Genomic DNA, 18,099 nt, shown 5'->3' with positions numbered 1-18,099 from the left:
TTTACGCTATATGCTTTATGCTTAGGTTGATCACATCGTTTCTCAATCCCTGAAAAGTCCTCTGTACGGTTTATGTTTTCTTCCACAATTGTATAAATCTAAAAGACATCTGAAAAGAACATCCAAAAACACATCGGAGTGTTCTATATATAACGTCCCTAATCTCACCATGGGCCAAATATATTAGATAATTAAAGTCTTACGTCTTAAATGATAGAGGCCGCATAAGCGGCCGACTATTCTCCAATAATAAACCAAAAGAGCCTTGCTAAGTGCTCCAGCGCCCCCAACGTCCCCGCACCCCCGGGCCCCGCCGAAGCCCGACCCTGAAAAGCCGAGAAAAAGCTTGAAAGCTTCACTTCCCCTACTGGGCCAAAATTTGAGATTACCAAGCAGAATCCACTATCTCCGAGATGTTGAAGGACACTAAATTTTCAAATGGAGCCTTTTCACCACCGACAATTTTGTCAATCGCATTTCGAAGCGATCCGACCGAGGCTTGCTCCGACATCGGCATCGGCATCAGCATCGATTTGCCGAAGAGACATCCGACATATAAATCTTTGTCTATGAGAGTAGCAATCCGCACTCCACAGCATTGATCTCAATTATGACACGCATATGGCCGAAGGGCAGTCTTGTAAATGTACAAGCCGAGCCCGAGAAGGATCCTGCATCCCTGGATCCAGCATATCTCGTTAAGTGGGATCACGATGATATATTGAATCCTCAGAATTGGACTCCCAGGTATAAATGGTGGGTGACATTCCAACTGGGCATGCTTGCTTTGGCGGGTAGTCTGGGGTCAAGCATCACCACGCCAGCCGATGACACCATCGCGAAGTATACTGGCGTGAGCAGCGAGGTTGCCGTGTTAGATGTATCCCTGTATCTGTGAGTGAGATTGCAAGTAAAAAACACTAGAGATAATGCTAACAGCAATACCAGCCTTGGTTTCGTCTTCGGACCTATCATCTGGGCCCCTCTTTCAGAAATCTGGGGCCGAAGAATCAGCATACTTCCCGCCGTCTTTTGTCTAGCACTATTCTCCATCGGCACTGGCGTAAGCACAAATGCAGCCTCGGTGTTCGTCACGCGCTTTTTCGCAGGGTTTTTCGGCTCTGCGCCGATTAGCAATGTCACCGCTGCACTAGGTGATATATGGAGTAAAGAGACGCGCGGGACCGCAATCAGTCTCTATGCAGTGGCAGTGAACGGCGGCCCGGCGCTAGGTCCAGTGATAGGTGCAGCGCTTCTGTTGAATCCTAATATGGGCTGGCGCTGGACAGCATACATCCACGCAATCTGGGTCTTTGTCATTTTCACTTTGACCTTCTTCTGTTTGCCGGAGGTATATCCACTGGTACTACTCAAGCGCAAAGCACAGCAGCTTCGGAAGGACACTAATGATTCGAGGTTTTATCATCCCCATGAACATTTGAAACTCGATGTCAAATCCGTTCTTACGAAGCAGCTTGCCCGCCCATTGAGAATGCTCTTCACTGAGCCGATCGTCACCTGCATTGCATTCTATGCTTCCTTTGTCTACGGCGTCATGTACCTAACTCTTGAGGTATTTCCAATTGCATTCCAGCAATCTCGAGGTTGGAACCACCTTGTGGGTTCTTTGCCGTTCCTGGGATTGTTGATCGGTGTCATATCCTCGGTGGGTCTCAATATCTGGAACCAATACCGCTATAACCAGATATCCAGCGAGGCAAATGGGAAAGCAGTTCCCGAAGCACGACTCCCGCCTATGGCATTCGGGGCGGTGTTTTTTGTTATAGGGCTCTTCTGGTTTGCTTGGACTGCTGAACCACCCCACCACTGGATCCTGCCATGTCTGGCAGCGGTCTTTATAGGCATTGGATTCAACTGCATTTTCCAGCAGTGTTTGAACTTTTTGATTGATGTATATAAGGTCTATGCTGCTAGCTCAACGGCGGCTGTTACGTTTCTTCGAAGTTTGTTGGCTGCCGGGCTTCCCTTGGCGGCTAAACCGATGATTAGGGCTTTGGGGATTGGGCCTGCTGTTTCTATTGTTGGAGCTGTGGCTGCGGTTCTATTGCCAGTACCCTTCTTGTTTATGAAATATGGCCCAAAGCTGCGGGGATTATCAAAGCTTGCGCCTGAGGATTGTTAGCATTGTTAGGATGGTTGATAATTGTTTCGTTCCAAAATTATACCTATCAAGAACTTAGCTCCGCATGCATACTTTTATCCCTAGAAAGACTTTTGGTGTACCCTTGTGATTTGAACCGAAAATAGATGGTATTCTACTTTATCCCTATCCCGATAGACACTCTCGTAGTTATTAACTGCAAATGTACTTCTATTCTTTTGTATTGTCTTCAAGATCATGTCCAAAAATCAATTATTCCATACTCTATATATATCTAGCTGTCTATTTTCTCCAAGAACGCCAAAAGATAAAACATAACCAAAAGATCATCCATGAGACAAGTGCTTAAACAATCCTTCTAACTAATTTAATCAACCCTGTGCAGTTGATAGCTGTGTAGTTGATGGCTGTGGAGTTGGCGATTGATCATCTGGGTTAGCAGTGATAAGCTCAATCTCAAATCTTACCTGAAGTCTGTAGAGCTCATTCCAAATGACTGCTCGAGTGATCCGTCTCGTACCTCTGGGAAGAGAAGATAAAAGAAGGATGGCAGTTGCTTTCCCCAACTTTGTGCCGAGGAGCTCCTCAAACTCAGGCGTGCCACGTTCGATTTTGAGGCAATCCTCGTGTAGCGAAGCATCGAAATCGCGATTAAGTCTGGGGTAGAGTATACGCCTGATATATGGTGCAGTTTCTTCATTGACGACGTGGGTAAACATAACAAACCTCAAAGTGGATATGTCATGGTCAAAAACATACACAGCCCTCGCAAATTCATTCCACTGAACGTTATCGTACCTAAAAATGGAATGACCAACAAGCAGACCTGGTCCGACGAGGTGTGTATAGCCATTAGTCAGATGCTCACGGTCATATCTTGCTAGGGTCTCTTGGTTTGTGACCACGTTTGAAAAAGTTGTATAGCGGTACCTGTAGCCCTCGGTAGGGAGCCCCGTCGATTCAGGATCGCCTCCCTCCATGAGATCGCCCGGATCTTTGAAGAAACTTTCTCCGCATTGGAACCTATCTGCTGGGTTGGGGGCGTTCATTAAGGAGTGTACAGTTGCCGTTGCCTGGGCAATATAGCAGTTTGGTTCGTTTGGGTTTTCTAGCCAAGCTTGTAGTTGAGCTCCTATTAGTCGGTATCCCTCGACTGTCTCTGTCGAAGGCCTGTCATGCAACTCATCGTCGGTGTTGAAGGGGGAATCACTGGAACTGGTAATCTTTGGAGAATTGAATAGTCTTGGAGGAGATAGGGGTGGTCCGGCAGGTACTTGTGCTGCTACATCCTGCCCACTCTGCACACTCGTGGTACGCGGACGCTTAGCAGCGGGACTAACCTGAGATTCGCCAGCTGGGCTCCATTCCCCAACGTACTCGACGTGCGCACGCTTGCTGCCAGAGGAGCTAGAGGACTGCTGGTGCCATTGTTGTTCGCCTTGCTCCTCAGACTGGACCGCGGCAGGAGTGGGCCGCAGGCGTCGCGGACGTCGCGCAGGTTGCGCAGAACCGAAATACAAGTAATCATCAGATGAAGACTCACTTTCATTTTCCTGGGCTAGAGGGTAGGACATTAATTCATCGCCGGGCGTGGCTGCTGGCATGTCAACGAGCCCGGCATCTGGCATGTCAGTATCACTGTCAGATCTGGGGGGAGAGGGGTTGTCGCGTATTTCACTAGCATCGTTAATATCGACATCACTCATTTCAGGTGTGATGCCAGTGTGAGAACCGTCCCTTGATGGCGGGAGAGGGGGGTATTCACCGCTGCTGTTACCTTCACTGGGGCTGGCGGCCTCCTTCTGAGGTTTAACTGGCTTCTGAGGCTTAGCTGGCTTCTGGGGTTTAGCTGGCTTTGTGGCTTGACCTGGCTTTGCGGCTTGGCCTGGTTTCATGACTCGACCTGACTTCGAGACTCGACCTGGCTTCGGGGCTTGAACTGGCTTTGCTGCTTGACCTGGGACTTTGGCTGCCACCATAGGTGCCATTTCGGATAGGGGGATTCCTTGGTCGGAATCCTCATCATCGCTGCAGTGGCAGCGGCGCCCCCAACATTTGAGACTGCGGCAGAACTTCTTCATTGTCTTCATTGTTATGGTTGAGGTAAAGTATACGTCGAACAATTGGATTGATGGGAAAAGTTGGAATAAAATATACCGTTGGTAGGATTTGTTGTATTGTGATTGCTGGATGATGTTGTTGTTGAAATGGAGAGCAACAGACAGATACAGGCGAAGCTATATACCTTTTGCCAATGCCTTTGTTTCTGCAGGACCAAGGGTCTAAACCCTAGTCCTTAGAAGGATGAAACATCACAAAAATAGGCTCACCTAAAATAAGGCCATGTAGAACAAAAGAAGTGAGGATCCGAACAATGGAGACAAGTGCATAGAGAAGAGTTTCAAGGGCCAAGATAAAGAGACTCGAACTTGGAGTGACAATAAGGACGATTAATTTGAGAAATCCAAGGATAGAACAAGGAATGGACAAAGAGAAGTCTAACAATGTTTGTCCAATTACACCTGCGAACCTGAAGTAAATAAAGTATTATCAAAGAAAGGGCTGAAACGCCTACCGAGTCCACTAGTTCCCCCCAAAAACTGTCGAGCAACAATGTAGTCTACTAGTCTCGAATATCTAAGCGATGAACAGGGTGCATTGTTGAAGGACAAGCAAAAGCTAATATTAAGTTGCTCCTCAAAGAGCGAATAAACAATGTAAATGACGTGGATAATAGAGGTATTGTCAAAGAACACTCTATCTGTAGATCTTCAAGATATCCATGGATATTTTTGTTGATCATGTCCTCGAAATCACAAAGGTGACTTCTTGGATGTGTTGGGGGACAACAGTTCAACACCAGATCGAGTGCTTTCTTTGGAATATCCCAATGCTCAGCTGTGATTAAACCTCCATTATACCGAGACATACCCAGGGCATGTCCTCTCATGCGCATTTCGTCATATGTACTTTCGGATTTTGTCGTCTAATATCCCGTAAAGATATATGAAGAATGAAACCCCAATACATAGTTAAAACTGTGTGGAAAGAAGGCAAATAAAATGTCTTATACTCGTGAATCAGATTTTGATGTACATGTCATGGTGAAGGTATCATGATAGTAGATATTTTGAGGCTCGGCGCTAGCAAATGGATGTAGGCAGCATATGGCGCAAGAAACAGCCAGTGTCATGCAATGAATGTCTACTCAAAATAACGACGTTAAATGCTAAGCAAGAAGGGCTATGGTGTTATGGGAGTTAGATAATTCAAGCTGAGTTCTCGGAGACAAGGATCAACAGGTGCGAGTGTCGGGTCAGGTCAGAAGTTTAGCCCGGGTGAATAATAGTCGGATAGGGGAAGTTTTAGTAAATTATTTGAGCATCCCGGGATGTTCATCTATTTAGGCAAGCCGCATGTGCAGTATGTCGGGTGCTACTGACGTCCTGAATATATTAATGGCTCAGCCGATATCCGAGGGCTGAAATCTGGAGTTCCTGAGACCTACATATGTACTTTATACGGAGTAGATATTATTTCTTTATTTCTCCGAGGTATTTACCCATATTAGTCGGGCGGCTAAAACAGGGTTTTATGTGCCCGGAATATTTATTCTAAGCCTCAACAGGCGAAGATTGCCTTTGCGTCCATCGTACTTTCAGAGTAATTTTCCATTCACTCGGGTCCATGCGGCGTATTTGGCGTATTTGGCGCATGTCATCGACGAGTGTAACAAAGACCGGGGTGTTCCTAGTTAGTCTGTTCTCATTGGCCTAGAACATTCGCTTTGAGAATCTTCCCGTCCTATTTGCTGACGGGTGGTTGCATCAGTCTTGGCTGCCTTGGCCATGTCTTTGACTATCCAACCGAATCCGTTTTCTACACCCCATAATACTATATCGGCAGTGCCGAGGGATGCAATCAGTAGGTGCTCGGATAAAAACGGAATGAGAAAGGGACCAGGCAAATATACAAAAAATCGCATATCAGCACGTTCCTTTGGAGGCTTGCGCCATGTCAAGCCATGATGCCGCCAAGCGATGACTACCTATACCACCAGACATGTTATTTGAACCGAATTAAACAAAGCGGTAAATTACATCGAACTACTAAATGTATGTAGTTAGCGTTGAATTCCTTTGACCAGTCACAATCGAGAGAATCCGCCCCCAAACCCGCCCCCAATGGAACTTCCCATATCCCCGCGCCGCCCGACGCCTTCCCCGTATCTTGGCCAGCCCCAGACACTGGAGATGACCGGGGGCATCTCGGATTACCGCTTTTGTCAATCCGGGGGAATTGGAAGTGGGCTATATAACCCGCTGATCGGCAATTTTATCATGTCCCCCGTATTTTGCTTCGATCTTCTCATGTTTGGACATCATGTTCGGCATTCCGAAGTTCTTTGGCTGGAGAGGCCGGTCTCTCAACCTGGCTATCAGTTCTCTTGGTAGTCTTGACTTCTTGTATGATACTATTCAATTATTCACTATTATTCTGGAACTTGCAACTAACCAGCAACAAGACTTTTTGGTTATGATCAAGGTGTTACGGGTGGTCTACTCGACCTGCCCTCCTTTATCAAATACTTCCCCGATATCAATCCTCTAGATCCCGCCATCAAAGATGACAAGCCCCTCCGATCGCAGCGCAGTTTGAACCAAGGCATTGCAGTCGCATCGTACAATCTGGGATGTTTCTTCGGCGCTGTCTTGACTATCTTCATCGGTAATCCGCTTGGTCGACGAAGGACTATCTTCTGTGGCTGTACGATCATGGCTACTGGCGCCCTCTTGCAATGCACCGCATATTCCCTACCCCATTTCATTATCGGTCGAATTGTCACTGGTGTTGGCAATGGCATGAATACAAGTACCGTACCGACATGGCAGTCCGAATCAGCAAAGGCGCACGATCGTGGTAAGATGGTCATGATCGAGGGTATGCTCATCACCGGAGGTATCACTCTTAGCTACTGGATTAATTACGGTCAGTTTGAACTCCGATCTTTGCTATACGCTCAAGTTGCAATTACTGATATAATCCCGAATTAGGCATGTCGTTCATCGGAGAAAAAGAGGTGGCCTGGCGGTTCCCGCTAGCCTTCCAGATTATTTTCGCTATCATTATCTTCTGCTCTATTCTCAACCTACCCGAGTCCCCAAGATGGTTGGTCATGCAAGGCCGCACCGATGAGGCTTTGGATATTCTCGAGTGTCTAAATGAGAAATCTCGGGATGACCCTTACATCAAGAACGAGCTCATCGCCATTGAAGAAACTGTCAAGGAAATGAACAAGGGCTCTTATAGAAGTCTGTTCAAGATGAGCGAGTATCGAGAATTCCATCGCGTGGCACTTGCCTACGTCAACCAGATGTTCCAGCAGATTTCTGGAATCAATCTTATCACCTACTACGTGAGATCGCTTTCCCCATTGAGATGCTAGCCCTATACTAATCAAGTCCATTAGGCCCCTTCCCTATACGCCGAGATTGGTCTTGGAAAAGGCAATCTTCCAAAGTTACTAGCTGCCTGCAACGGCACGGAATATCTGATGGCTGCATTCATCCCTATTTTCATTATTGAGAAAGTTGGACGTCGCCCACTGATGCTGTTCGGCGTATGCCACTCTCTGCCCCCCGATTCGATATCCCATCAGCTAACCAAGAGTTATTAGGCCGCCGGCATGTCACTTTCAATGGCCGTCCTAGCCGGAACCAACTACCGCTTGACCGTTTTAAACGATAGCCGAGCCGGTATCGGCCAGGCAGTCTTCCTTTTCGTCTTCAACACCTTCTTCGCCATCGGCTGGCTCGGAATGACCTGGTTGTACCCAGCCGAGATCGTGCCTCTTCGAATCCGAGCCCCAACCAACGCACTAGCCACCAGCGCCAACTGGATCTTCAACTTCATGGTCGTCATGATCACCCCCGTTGCATTCGAAAATATCGGATACAAGACCTATGTCATCTTCGCTGTTATGTAAGATCCCAGCCCGCATTGCCCGCATTAATCCAGAGCTTGAACTAACAACGGACAGAAACGCATTCATGTTCCCATGTGTATACTTCTTCTTCCCTGAGACCCGCTACCGCTCCCTGGAAGAGATGGACGCCATCTTCAAGAAGTCGACCAACGTCTTCGACGTCGTTAACATCTCCGTCAAGGAACCGTACCGCTACGATAAGCATGGCGAGCTCAAGCCAGAGTACCTTGAGGAGGCTATGCGCCATGCCAGCGCTGATTTGCACATCGCCGGCGCAAAGTTTGATAGTGATGAGAGTGGTACTGAGGTCAAGGCTTGAGTGGTTGGAAGATGAGGTTGGTTGTGTATTTTGGTGGATTTCATTTATACCCGTGGTTCCAGTGTGATCTGATTCTTGTATCTTTTCACAGAGAGTGTTTTTATATTTATAGCTTTTAGATGTAAAGGGAGGTTAATGACAGACTTTGTTTGTCGAATTTTGATTAAATGGTTTCATATGTTGAGATGTATCTAGATTATTGTGGATCAAATTTCCCTTCACGAGCATATCCCGCAATTATATCTTTCTTCCCAAGTGGACAAGTTATGCTATCTCTGGTGCTCACTTCTATTGAATATATAGTACACACTAGCAATACATAGAAAGAAGGACATCGATGGATGGAAATGGTAAAATTCGTCAGTGAATTCTAAACTCTACGTAGCTATGAATGTAAACTATCTGTGTTGGAACAAGGTGAAGGATCCGGGTATTCCAGCTCATCTCAGCGTGACACGCATATTATTCGAGATCGATGTGAATCAAGGAACTCGAAGAAGATGCTTGCAACTTCGAATCGAAGAGAAACAAAAAGAAAAAAAAAGGGCAAAAGAAAAGAAAAGGTAGGTATGGAAAGACGACCGGCCTTTTGTTACAATTACAAGGATGCCAGTGGAAATACAGACAAGACGGCATCCAAGACACGGACAGAAGATTCAAAAGATGAAAACAAATAGACGGATGAAATGATTCAGATGCGAAAATATGCATCAAGCGCAAAGCATAGATTCAAGGGGGGTTCGTTCGTCACGGACGCGGGCTGTAGGGGGGATATCAAGATCGAGGCGAACAATGTGGTCATATAGGTAAGCTCATTTCCGTCCAGCGGGGCACTGACACGTCAGTGGGAATGCCTATGTTCTGCATAAGACCGAGGCTCTATGCGGAGGTGAGGGTCATTCAGATTAAGCGTTCTGCGTGGGGACGGGCTTTCGCGAGATCGACCCGGACGGAGAAGTCGGCGGGGAAGTGGGAAGGGCTGGAAGCTCGCTGGTGGGAGCAGGAGTAGGAGCAGCTAACGGAATTGAAGCTGAAGGCGCAGCGGGAGCGGCAGCAGCTAATGGACTTGAAACTGCAGGCGCGGCGGGTACTGCCATGGGCGGAGCAACGTTGCCGGCACTATTGCTGCGTTGGCGTTGGTTGACAGGCATCACAGGCCGCTGCATTCCGGGGGCTCCGTATGGACCAGGGCTCATCGAGCGCGGGCCGGGCCTGGGGCCAGGAGACATCGATCGTGGGACGGGTCGTCCGCCAGGTCCTGGAGACATAGAGCGAGGCATTCCTCCGGGCCCGGGGGACATTGAGCGAGGGCCGGGCATTCCGCCAGGTCCAGGAGACATTGAGCGTGGGACAGGTCGTGCTCCTGGTCCGGGGGACATTGAGCGAGGGCCGGGCATTCCACCAGGTCCGGGAGACATTGAGCGAGGGCCAGGCATTCCTCCAGGCCCGGGCGACATGGAGCGGGGAACTGGCGGGAACTGGACAGCAGAGCCGGGGCCAGGGTAAGGACGAGGAGGTGGAGGTCCAGAGAAGCCAGCGCCACCGGGGGATCTCGGGCGGGCATCCTGAGGGTAGAATCTTGGACCGGGCGGACCTCCGGGCATCATTGGCCGACCGTCAGGGCCCATGATGGGTGGGCCGCGAGAGCCTGGAGGGCCAGGGGGAGGGCGGGCGCGAGGCATCACAGGACGAGCCGAGAGACAAGACCGTGGGGCAACTCCTTGCTGGGGGCTGTTAAGGCGCATACAGAGAGCCCATCCATCGTCGTACTCATGAACCAGGCGCACAAGCGCTCCTGACCGAAGCCCAAGCTCATCCTCCATAGAGGGATTGAAATCCAGTTGCACACGGTAAACATTGTTAGGGGTCGGTGGACCAGCAGCCATGACTCCTGCTGCGCCTGCAGCTCCAGCGCCGGCAGCAACAGCCGAGGCAGCGGCAGCATCGGTTGGGATGCTCGCAGATTGGGTCGAGCCAGTGGGGGAGTGGCCGCGTGATTCGGCGGAATGGTAGCGCTCAGAATCATTGGACGCTCGAGATGAAGCAGCAGCACCTGCTGCAACACCCACGGCTGCGGCACTGACCGCGGCAGCTGCGACGGTCGATCCGGAAGGTCCAGTGGCTGACTCGGCAACCGAAGGCGCGGGCTGGGTAACAGGGGAGGTGGCTGGGTTGAAAGGATTGACAGGGTCACTGAACGGATCAGAGTGGCTCCCAGCAGACTTTGGCGGAGTAGGAGGCGGCGATTCGCCAGTGAGGTTACGAGAGACGACGGCGGCCGAGCCAGCTGCAGCACCTGCAACAGCAGCGGTGGCTGGGCTCAAACCCCCGGAGGCACCAGCGGTGGCCGGGTTCAGGGCACCGCTGCCGCTCAGATCAGGCGCGAATTGAGTGACTGGACGAACATTAAGCTGCGGGGGAGTCGAAGGAGTCTGTGGCTTGGAAGGAGGAGGAGGTGGGAAAGAAGCAGCGATTCCCTCTGGCAGGCCTTCGCCACCGTAGGTCTTCTCATTCTCCAGCTGATATCCCTCCTGACTTCTCTTCTTCTTGCGGATAAAGAAGAAAATGAGGGCAGCGATCACACCAACACCAAAGATGACACCGATGGCCACACCAGCCTTCGCACCGCCTGTCATACCCTCAGAAGTAGTAGTTCCAAGAGCAGTGGTCGACGCCGATGCGGCAGAGTCTTTGGCCGATCCGGTGGAGGTTGCCGCGAGAAGATCGTTGACATTCTGGGAAGAAGATTCCGAGGTGGACGATGCCGAAGTCACAAAGGAGGTTGTCGTGATAGAAGCCTCCGACTCACTGGTAGTGGTAGTTGCTTTCTTAGTCTCGGTAGTCTCCGCTTTAGTTTCTTGAGTGGTGCGGACCACGGTCTCCTTGGTGGTCGGTTCCTCCTTGGTGGTAGTCGGTTCGTCCTTGGTGGTAGTCGGTTCCTCCTTCGTCTTGGTTGTGGTCGCCTCATCCGTAGTTTTGGTCTCGGTTGTTTGTTCCTTGGTCCTTGTAGGCGCGCTGACAGGAGCACCGACACCAGCATGTGCTTCCGTCGCAGTGGTGTGTTGAGCACCGGTTACATAACCTCCAACCTCGCCTACAAAGTCCGGATCCATGGTCTTGTAAACAATCACGACATCGCCTCGTTCCTCGACGACTCCTCGTTCCTCTAGTTCCTCCACATTGCGTCCATGGTTGTGGTGCGCATGGCCGTGCATGTTGTCGACTCCAGTATCCCAGGATATCGTGGAGGGGTGATGAGGGTTAGGGAAGGAGGTTCAGAGCGGGTATTGCTCCTAAAGAGAGGGATAAGCCCAGATTCCAACGCGAGTGATTTCCGAGAATCGCGTCTCTTGGTCGATTCCTGCTGTGTGGAATGTGGATAGAAAGAATGGACGACTGAGATCGAGCACCGCCGATTGTCAAGTCGAGAATAAAAGAAAGGACGTCGACTTCCAGGTCGTACTAATTGAAAGAAAGGATGGAAAAGGATAAGAGGCAAAGGGCAAAGAGCAAAGAGCAAACGAAAGAGAAAAGCCTCAATACGAGAGAGCCCTGGGGTACCACGAGGAGCCGAAATGAGATCTTGGGACCCTGTGTGTATACAATAACATGCTAACCCAAATAGGCAGCGATGCTCACACTTTGCCTCGGTTTGATTGGCTGTCACACGGTGCCTGGCCCGAAGGAGTTACCAGACCCACGGCCGAGAACCCTTGCAGACCCACTCTACTTTAATTGGCCTTTTATGGGCTTTGATGGTCTTTTATGGCTTGGATGAACGGTAGATGGACTTTTCTTCCTCCACAGAGTACAGTACTATGTATAGTGTAGTTCAGCTTAAAATATCCCAGATACATCATCTAATTTACAAACACTTGGCAAAATACACGGGAAGTCAACAAATCCCATCACTCGGCACCTGCTAGACCCATTTGCCCGCCCCCCAAGCGGCACATTCGCTAAAGTGTAGCCCTGCACGCGGGCCTCGGGGGCACAGACTACTCCATGGTTGTTTCACCCTAGCACAACAGCCACATTTAATTGATCGCTCACTGAGCCCGTAATTTCCGGTGTTGCCGGAAATTCAAATTTAATCAATCCCAATTTAAATCAATAATAATGCATGGCACCCTTTGTACTCGATTGTTGCTGTCTCTCATGCAGGTCCCTCAGGGGTTACGCTGCACCTCGGAAACACATCCGTATTAATGTTTTGTTACTTACATGTAAGATACAAATGCTGTAGGCAGTGCTGGTAGATATCCATATTTGGTACTGCGTATGGTGCATAACTTACTTGATGATGCATGTGTATTTTAATAATTCAGTTCCACCCGACGCTTGTGATTCCCCGATTCACTCGTGCGGTATAACCCGAGGAGGCGCAGGGAAGTGTGGCGTAGCTCCCTTCATGCACCCATATCATACCATTATACTTCAAGTCCGAGCGAAATATGGATGGGCAAGGGCCTAAGCCTGTTGTCAGCGGGATGTTATTGTAAAATATCAGGTCAGGTCACATACCTCTCTTGCCGAGAGTCTTTTGCTGCTCTCGTAGCATAATAGGTGGCTGACTAAATCACGGCCATTCGAAGATGCACCCGGGAGGATGTCCTCCCAGGCCTGCGTGGGGAACGAGTGGAATTCCACTTTCCCCCAATCTGGTAAGACGTGGACTTCCTGTTCAATGGTTATTATCGACGCTTTCATTTGTCACAGTTGTGATGCTTACCGGCCAGCGCTGTTCATCTGGAGTACCCAGTAGTTTGAAGATGGAGAAAACCAGCGACAGATCGCTGCCCACGGGCCCAGAGTCGAAGAGCTGGTGGTGGCCGACAGCAATGGCTTCTGCCACTACACAGCCGGCAGCCCAAATGTCGAGGGATGTTCCATACTCTTTATACCCAAAGAGAATCTCTGGGGGTCGATAGCAAGTCGTACCCACGTCTGTGATTTTCTGCGTGGTTGGCTCAGATCCCGCATCGCCTTCTTTCCAGGAAACGCCAAAGTCTGCCAAGTAGGCTGGTCCGTTGGGAGAGTCCATCAGAATATTGGAAGGCTTGATGTCCCGATGAAGTATACCCATGCTGTGGAGATGGGCAATAGCACTGAACAAGTCTCGCAGAATCGATCGTGTTTGAGCAGCAGATACCATGTCTCGCCTGAGCAACTGCTCGAAATCATATCGCGTAAAAGGAAAGACCAAGACAAACCTGCCACCGTCAAGATTAAAGGTCTCAATCAATGGAATGACATGGGCGTGAGAAGCTTCGCGCAACAACCGTGCTTCACGGTGAGCATCATGCGGGGCTGTCATCATATGGGGAATAGTGACTTTCACTGCTCGAACAGTCCCATCTTCAGACTTTGATCTGTAGATGGAGGAGTGGAGACCAGCAAAGTGGTGGAAACAAGACCGATATTGACCGATCACTTCCCCGGTTAAGGTCTCTGGTTCTTCATAGTCATCCTCGACACGCTGTGGGCTGCTAGTGACCAGCTTTTTGGACCCTGCCAATTCAGCTTCATCAATTGCCTGTTGGCAGATGGAGTCATATATGTCCTATATGAAATGTTTCAGTTGAAATGCTCTTTTTTCCATTTTGTAGAAGGCGCACAAGTCACCTTTGAGGTAGCCTTGTCATACGCCTCAGTTTCAATCTGCTTAGCTTGGGCCATGGCTTCTGCAAATGCGGAGGCAGGCGAGGAAGAAGCTTGCTGGTAGGCCGTTGTGCTACACGCAAATCAGTCGAGCGCTCATGATGGCACATACGGGAAAGTCTCTTACAGAGACTGTATGGCTCGCAGCCGGTCTGTGAACCCGAAATTGTCCTTCCAGGACATTATGGACAAGAACCACTCCTAACCGAGGGAGTATGACTTGTAGCCTATTACTGCCTTGCAGTTACTATACCAGTGTATAGCCAATAATCAAAGCAAAGTAAACATAGGAAGAGGCCATTCTATCATGGAGAGAGTTGCTATCAGATGTCAACCTCAGGCAGCAAGGCGCCAACGTCAACCGCGTGGATGATGTCATGTGACCAATCAAGGGAGGGTTACGGTACTGTGACGTAAATAACAACCATTTGGCCGGTTTGATACCGCCAAGTACTGTATTAGAATAACACCCTCCGTCATTCATCCCCATTGCCGCCCTCGGCCAACATCGAATGACACGCTACCTACTGACACTGGCATTTGGTCCCTATCCCGCATTCATTTCCCTTACTTGATTGGGCTATTCTCGACGCGAGCACCGCAGGAATCTCTTGGTCTTCTCTTCCATGTTATGCGCTTCGTGCGCTACTTTGCTCAATACCTCAGTACCCCGGAATCTGAATCATGGACCTCTCACGGCAAGAGTACCCAACGCTTCTGGTAAGATTGAGCAAGACGAGCTTTATGGTTAGCAAGCAAAGCATCTAGATACTGATCATTGATGGTATTTCTTCTATTTAGGCCACCCTGCATCCTGGCCAAGCTTCAACCGTCCTGAGCGATCGCATTCGAGTCATAAACAAGGTCAATGCGGATATCGCGGATTACCTACAGGTATGACGAACTGTGATTCGATCCGATCAGATTACTGGAATGGGATCTGCAAGGAGGAGCGACATTGGTGTTGACAAATGGCGATAGGAACGACGTCGGGTTGAAGAAGCATACGCCCAAGGGTTACGGAAGCTGGCGCATCGGCCACAGTTGGACAATGGAGCTGCTCTTGGGTAAATTGGCCTTTCCCTAGAAGATTGAAGTTCTTATGCGCCCGATGATGATTCTGACCTGCGAAACTAGCATTTTCCAAATCCCCTGGCAACGCATCATCAGTGCCACCGAAACGCTCGCCGTATCGCACGAGACCCTTGCGAACAAGATCGAAGAGGATGTCGAACGACCTCTAAGAGAGTTCAACAGCAAGAATCCGGAGATGAAGTCGATGCCCGGTATCCAAAGTAATATGGCGGGGTTGGCGAAGAATGTGGAGACTGCGCAAAAGAAGGTGGACAAGGCCAGGGCGAAGGGTGCCAAAGGTGCAGACAAACTTGCTAGCGAGATCGCCAATGCCGAGGAAGTCCATCAGCAATGGGATTCACGGGCTCCCTTTGTTTACGAGCAACTTCAGGCCGCCGATGAGACCCGGCTCAACCACCTTCGGGATGTGCTAACACAATTGGAGACCCACGAGGTGGATCAAGTCGAGCGGGCTCGCCAGGCGGCTGAAAGCTGTTTAAACGTTCTTCTCAATGTGGAAACAGCAGATGAAATCAACACCTTTGCTGCTAGAATGGCGGGCCCACGGGTCCCTGTGACGCAAGCCATCCCCAGAAGACAAACTGAACCGGCAGAGACACCTTCCACAATTGAACCGGTATCTGAGCGGACACCGACTGCGCCAATCGAGCGTCAATTCTCCACGCCACCCACAACAGAGGCACCGCTTCCGCCCCCTCCACGCATCCAGGATGATGCGGCAAGCCAACGATCAGAGCCATCTGAGAGACCCGCCGTCGCTCAGACATCGCCAGGTGAGTTTTACAGCCTAGTTATAACCCCACCCTAGAGGAAACATTGAAGTTCTCACAATTTATATAGCACCAGAAGCACAGCCACGGCATACTCCCCTGGGGGGATTGAGACGTCTTGGCACTGTCATGAACAGGAGAAAGAGCGTTGTCGTACCCTCGACTGGAACTTTTGACCGAAAGGCAGAGAAGAAGCGTAGTCCCTTTGCTGCATTCAAGAGAGCTGACTCCTCTCGCGATTTGCAAATACCTGAATCTCCCCCCGCGACCGCCTCTGACCGTCCGGGGACATCCTTTACCGATCAATCATCCTTGCGGAATCCTAGTGTGTCACAAGATAGCGCCGGATTAGATACTGCCGCAGCCATGTCCGAAGTACATCCGGAGACCCCCAGGAATGGAGCTGCCCCGGAAGCTCCTGGGTTCACCAATAACCATGTCCATCAGGTAAATTACCAACCAGCAATTTAAAAATTGAAAGTGCAACAATCACTGACTAGTCTCATGTTCAGCCGCAGGTTGATTCAGAAGGCTTCACCCAGCGCCCTTCAACAATTGACGAAATCACGCGTGCCCAGAATGAAGCAGCGGGGTAGGTGACCTTGTGCCAGTGGTGATGAACGAATGCTGACAAGTATCACTACAGCCTAGATGAGTCTGGTCTTAATTTAACGATTCGAGATCAGCCCATCTTTGAGGATGAGAGCCAAGCGAAGCGGGCCATGGATGATATGGCAAATACCCTCCGAATGGTTAGTGACAGGCCTCACCACTCCTCCGACATTGTGCATAATACTTACTTTGTTATACAGCGGGCTCCGCAGACAGGAATCAGACGCAATGCAGGCACAATTCGCGGACGCCGTGATGTTCGCAATACAATGTTTATTGCTTCGCCTGGCAATGAGCTCCCGCCATCTTCGGCAGGATCGGAGTCACAGCCACCAACCTCGCCAATCAGGCATATGACCTCCCCCAGCATTGCCCCCAGCACTGCTACGGATGACCACACTATGTCAGATACTACGTCCGTTCGCTCTGGACACACTATGCATGGTCCGGGAGCTTCAGTCCATCCTGATCTCTATGAATCTGGCCTGAATGCTTCAATCATTGAGACCATCAATGCATGGTTCTCAGAGGGCAATGTCACTAAGTCCTTTGTCGTTGGTGAGCTTGCTCTAGCAAACAACCCCACACCTGGTACTGTGGTAGACCATACGCACATCCGACTCGATAACTTCCAAGTGCTGGAAAAGGTAGCGGCCAATCCCCACTTTGTCCAGGAGGTTGCCAAAGACGCTGGCGATGACAAGAGAGGCGAATACGTTATCCAACTGGGCGGCATATCCCGCCCCATGCCAACAGTCGCATTCAAGTATCAACTGCATATCGACCCAACCAACCCCTCCGCCTACTGCCCCGTGATCTTCAAGCCAGTCTGGAACCTAGAAGAATCACAGGCCAGCGCCATCATCTACTATACGCTCAACCCGGCCTTCGTCTCCCACACAGCGGAGTCAATTACCCTCAAGAACCTGGTTTTGACTATCAATTTGGACACCGCCACCGAGGATAAAATTACCAAGCAGCCCCGCGAGTCAGTCGCCCACGCCATCAGCGCCGCCATGTACCCTAATACCGGCGCCACCTTCCGTCGCAAAACCTCCACCGTCACATGGAGAATCCCCGAGCTGGAAGTCAAGGCCCCCACTACCCCAGGCGCAGACAGCAAGTTCCTCGTCCGCTTCGTGACGTCCACCCCCGGGCCTCGCAAGGGTACAGTCGAAGCAAAGTTCGAGCTCCGCGGCGCCGAATCCGCTTCTCAGCTGGGTATCAGCCGTGCTGCCTCGGACGCAGAGCAGAAGGAAGCCGACCCTTTCGCCGACGAGGGTCGTGAGTCCCCGCTGTCCGCGACTTCATGGCTGGGCGTCCCGGCTACACGCAAGCTGATTGGTGGAAAGTATGTCTCTTCCTAGATATGTCTTCAATGTTGAGCAAGGCGGGATGGAGCTTCCCGCTCCTGGTCGTATATATTCCCTTCTTCCGTGCAATCGTTTCCTGTTATTTGTCCACTGTTTGGATTATGTGTGTCAGCATAGACATCCCTACAGATAGGGCCCCAAATCGGAGCATCAGAACTTTA

The 18,099-nt window shown here is 50.2% G+C and overlaps 6 protein-coding genes across 6 annotated transcripts; 3 read left to right on the top strand and 3 right to left on the bottom strand.

Moving 5' to 3' along the window:
* Positions 1–610: 610 nt before the first annotated feature.
* On the top strand, positions 611–2,143 carry N7471_003180 (MFS transporter; the record flags this gene model as incomplete). Its single annotated transcript, XM_057275900.1, has 2 exons — positions 611–894; positions 949–2,143. 2 exons carry the CDS (start codon positions 611–613, stop codon positions 2,141–2,143), a joined length of 1,479 nt encoding a protein of 492 aa, XP_057140538.1.
* Positions 2,144–2,493: 350 nt separating this feature from the next.
* N7471_003179 (uncharacterized protein) lies at positions 2,494–4,212 on the bottom strand (the record flags this gene model as incomplete). The annotated part of the gene is made up of 1 exon (XM_057275899.1): positions 2,494–4,212. The coding sequence occupies one exon, from the start codon at positions 4,210–4,212 to the stop codon at positions 2,494–2,496; it is 1,719 nt and encodes a 572-aa protein (XP_057140537.1).
* Positions 4,213–6,505: 2,293 nt separating this feature from the next.
* N7471_003178 (uncharacterized protein) lies at positions 6,506–8,427 on the top strand (the record flags this gene model as incomplete). The annotated part of the gene is made up of 6 exons (XM_057275898.1): positions 6,506–6,588; positions 6,648–7,111; positions 7,177–7,538; positions 7,593–7,742; positions 7,800–8,104; positions 8,163–8,427. 6 exons carry the CDS (start codon positions 6,506–6,508, stop codon positions 8,425–8,427), a joined length of 1,629 nt encoding a protein of 542 aa, XP_057140536.1.
* Positions 8,428–9,332: 905 nt separating this feature from the next.
* On the bottom strand, positions 9,333–11,642 carry N7471_003177 (SH3 domain protein; the record flags this gene model as incomplete). The annotated part of the gene is made up of 1 exon (XM_057275897.1): positions 9,333–11,642. One exon carries the CDS (start codon positions 11,640–11,642, stop codon positions 9,333–9,335), a length of 2,310 nt encoding a protein of 769 aa, XP_057140535.1.
* A 1,222-nt stretch (positions 11,643–12,864) lies between these two features.
* Positions 12,865–14,271, bottom strand: N7471_003176 (putative cell division protein kinase (Ctk1); the record flags this gene model as incomplete). Its single annotated transcript, XM_057275896.1, has 5 exons — positions 12,865–12,897; positions 12,952–13,107; positions 13,160–13,990; positions 14,053–14,161; positions 14,216–14,271. 5 exons carry the CDS (start codon positions 14,269–14,271, stop codon positions 12,865–12,867), a joined length of 1,185 nt encoding a protein of 394 aa, XP_057140534.1.
* Positions 14,272–14,772: 501 nt separating this feature from the next.
* Positions 14,773–17,932, top strand: N7471_003175 (uncharacterized protein; the record flags this gene model as incomplete). Its single annotated transcript, XM_057275895.1, has 8 exons — positions 14,773–14,808; positions 14,890–14,982; positions 15,070–15,155; positions 15,226–15,956; positions 16,024–16,400; positions 16,466–16,545; positions 16,600–16,705; positions 16,766–17,932. The coding sequence occupies 8 exons, from the start codon at positions 14,773–14,775 to the stop codon at positions 17,930–17,932; spliced, it is 2,676 nt and encodes an 891-aa protein (XP_057140533.1).
* Between the last annotated feature and the right edge of the window lie 167 nt (positions 17,933–18,099).

The sequence above is a fragment of the Penicillium samsonianum genome (assembly GCF_028829775.1).
Source record: "Penicillium samsonianum strain IBT 33392 chromosome Unknown utg000002l_segment0_segment0, whole genome shotgun sequence".
Classification (NCBI taxonomy): Eukaryota; Fungi; Ascomycota; class Eurotiomycetes; order Eurotiales; family Aspergillaceae; genus Penicillium; species Penicillium samsonianum.
This window is presented reverse-complemented; position numbering and strand designations above follow the sequence as displayed.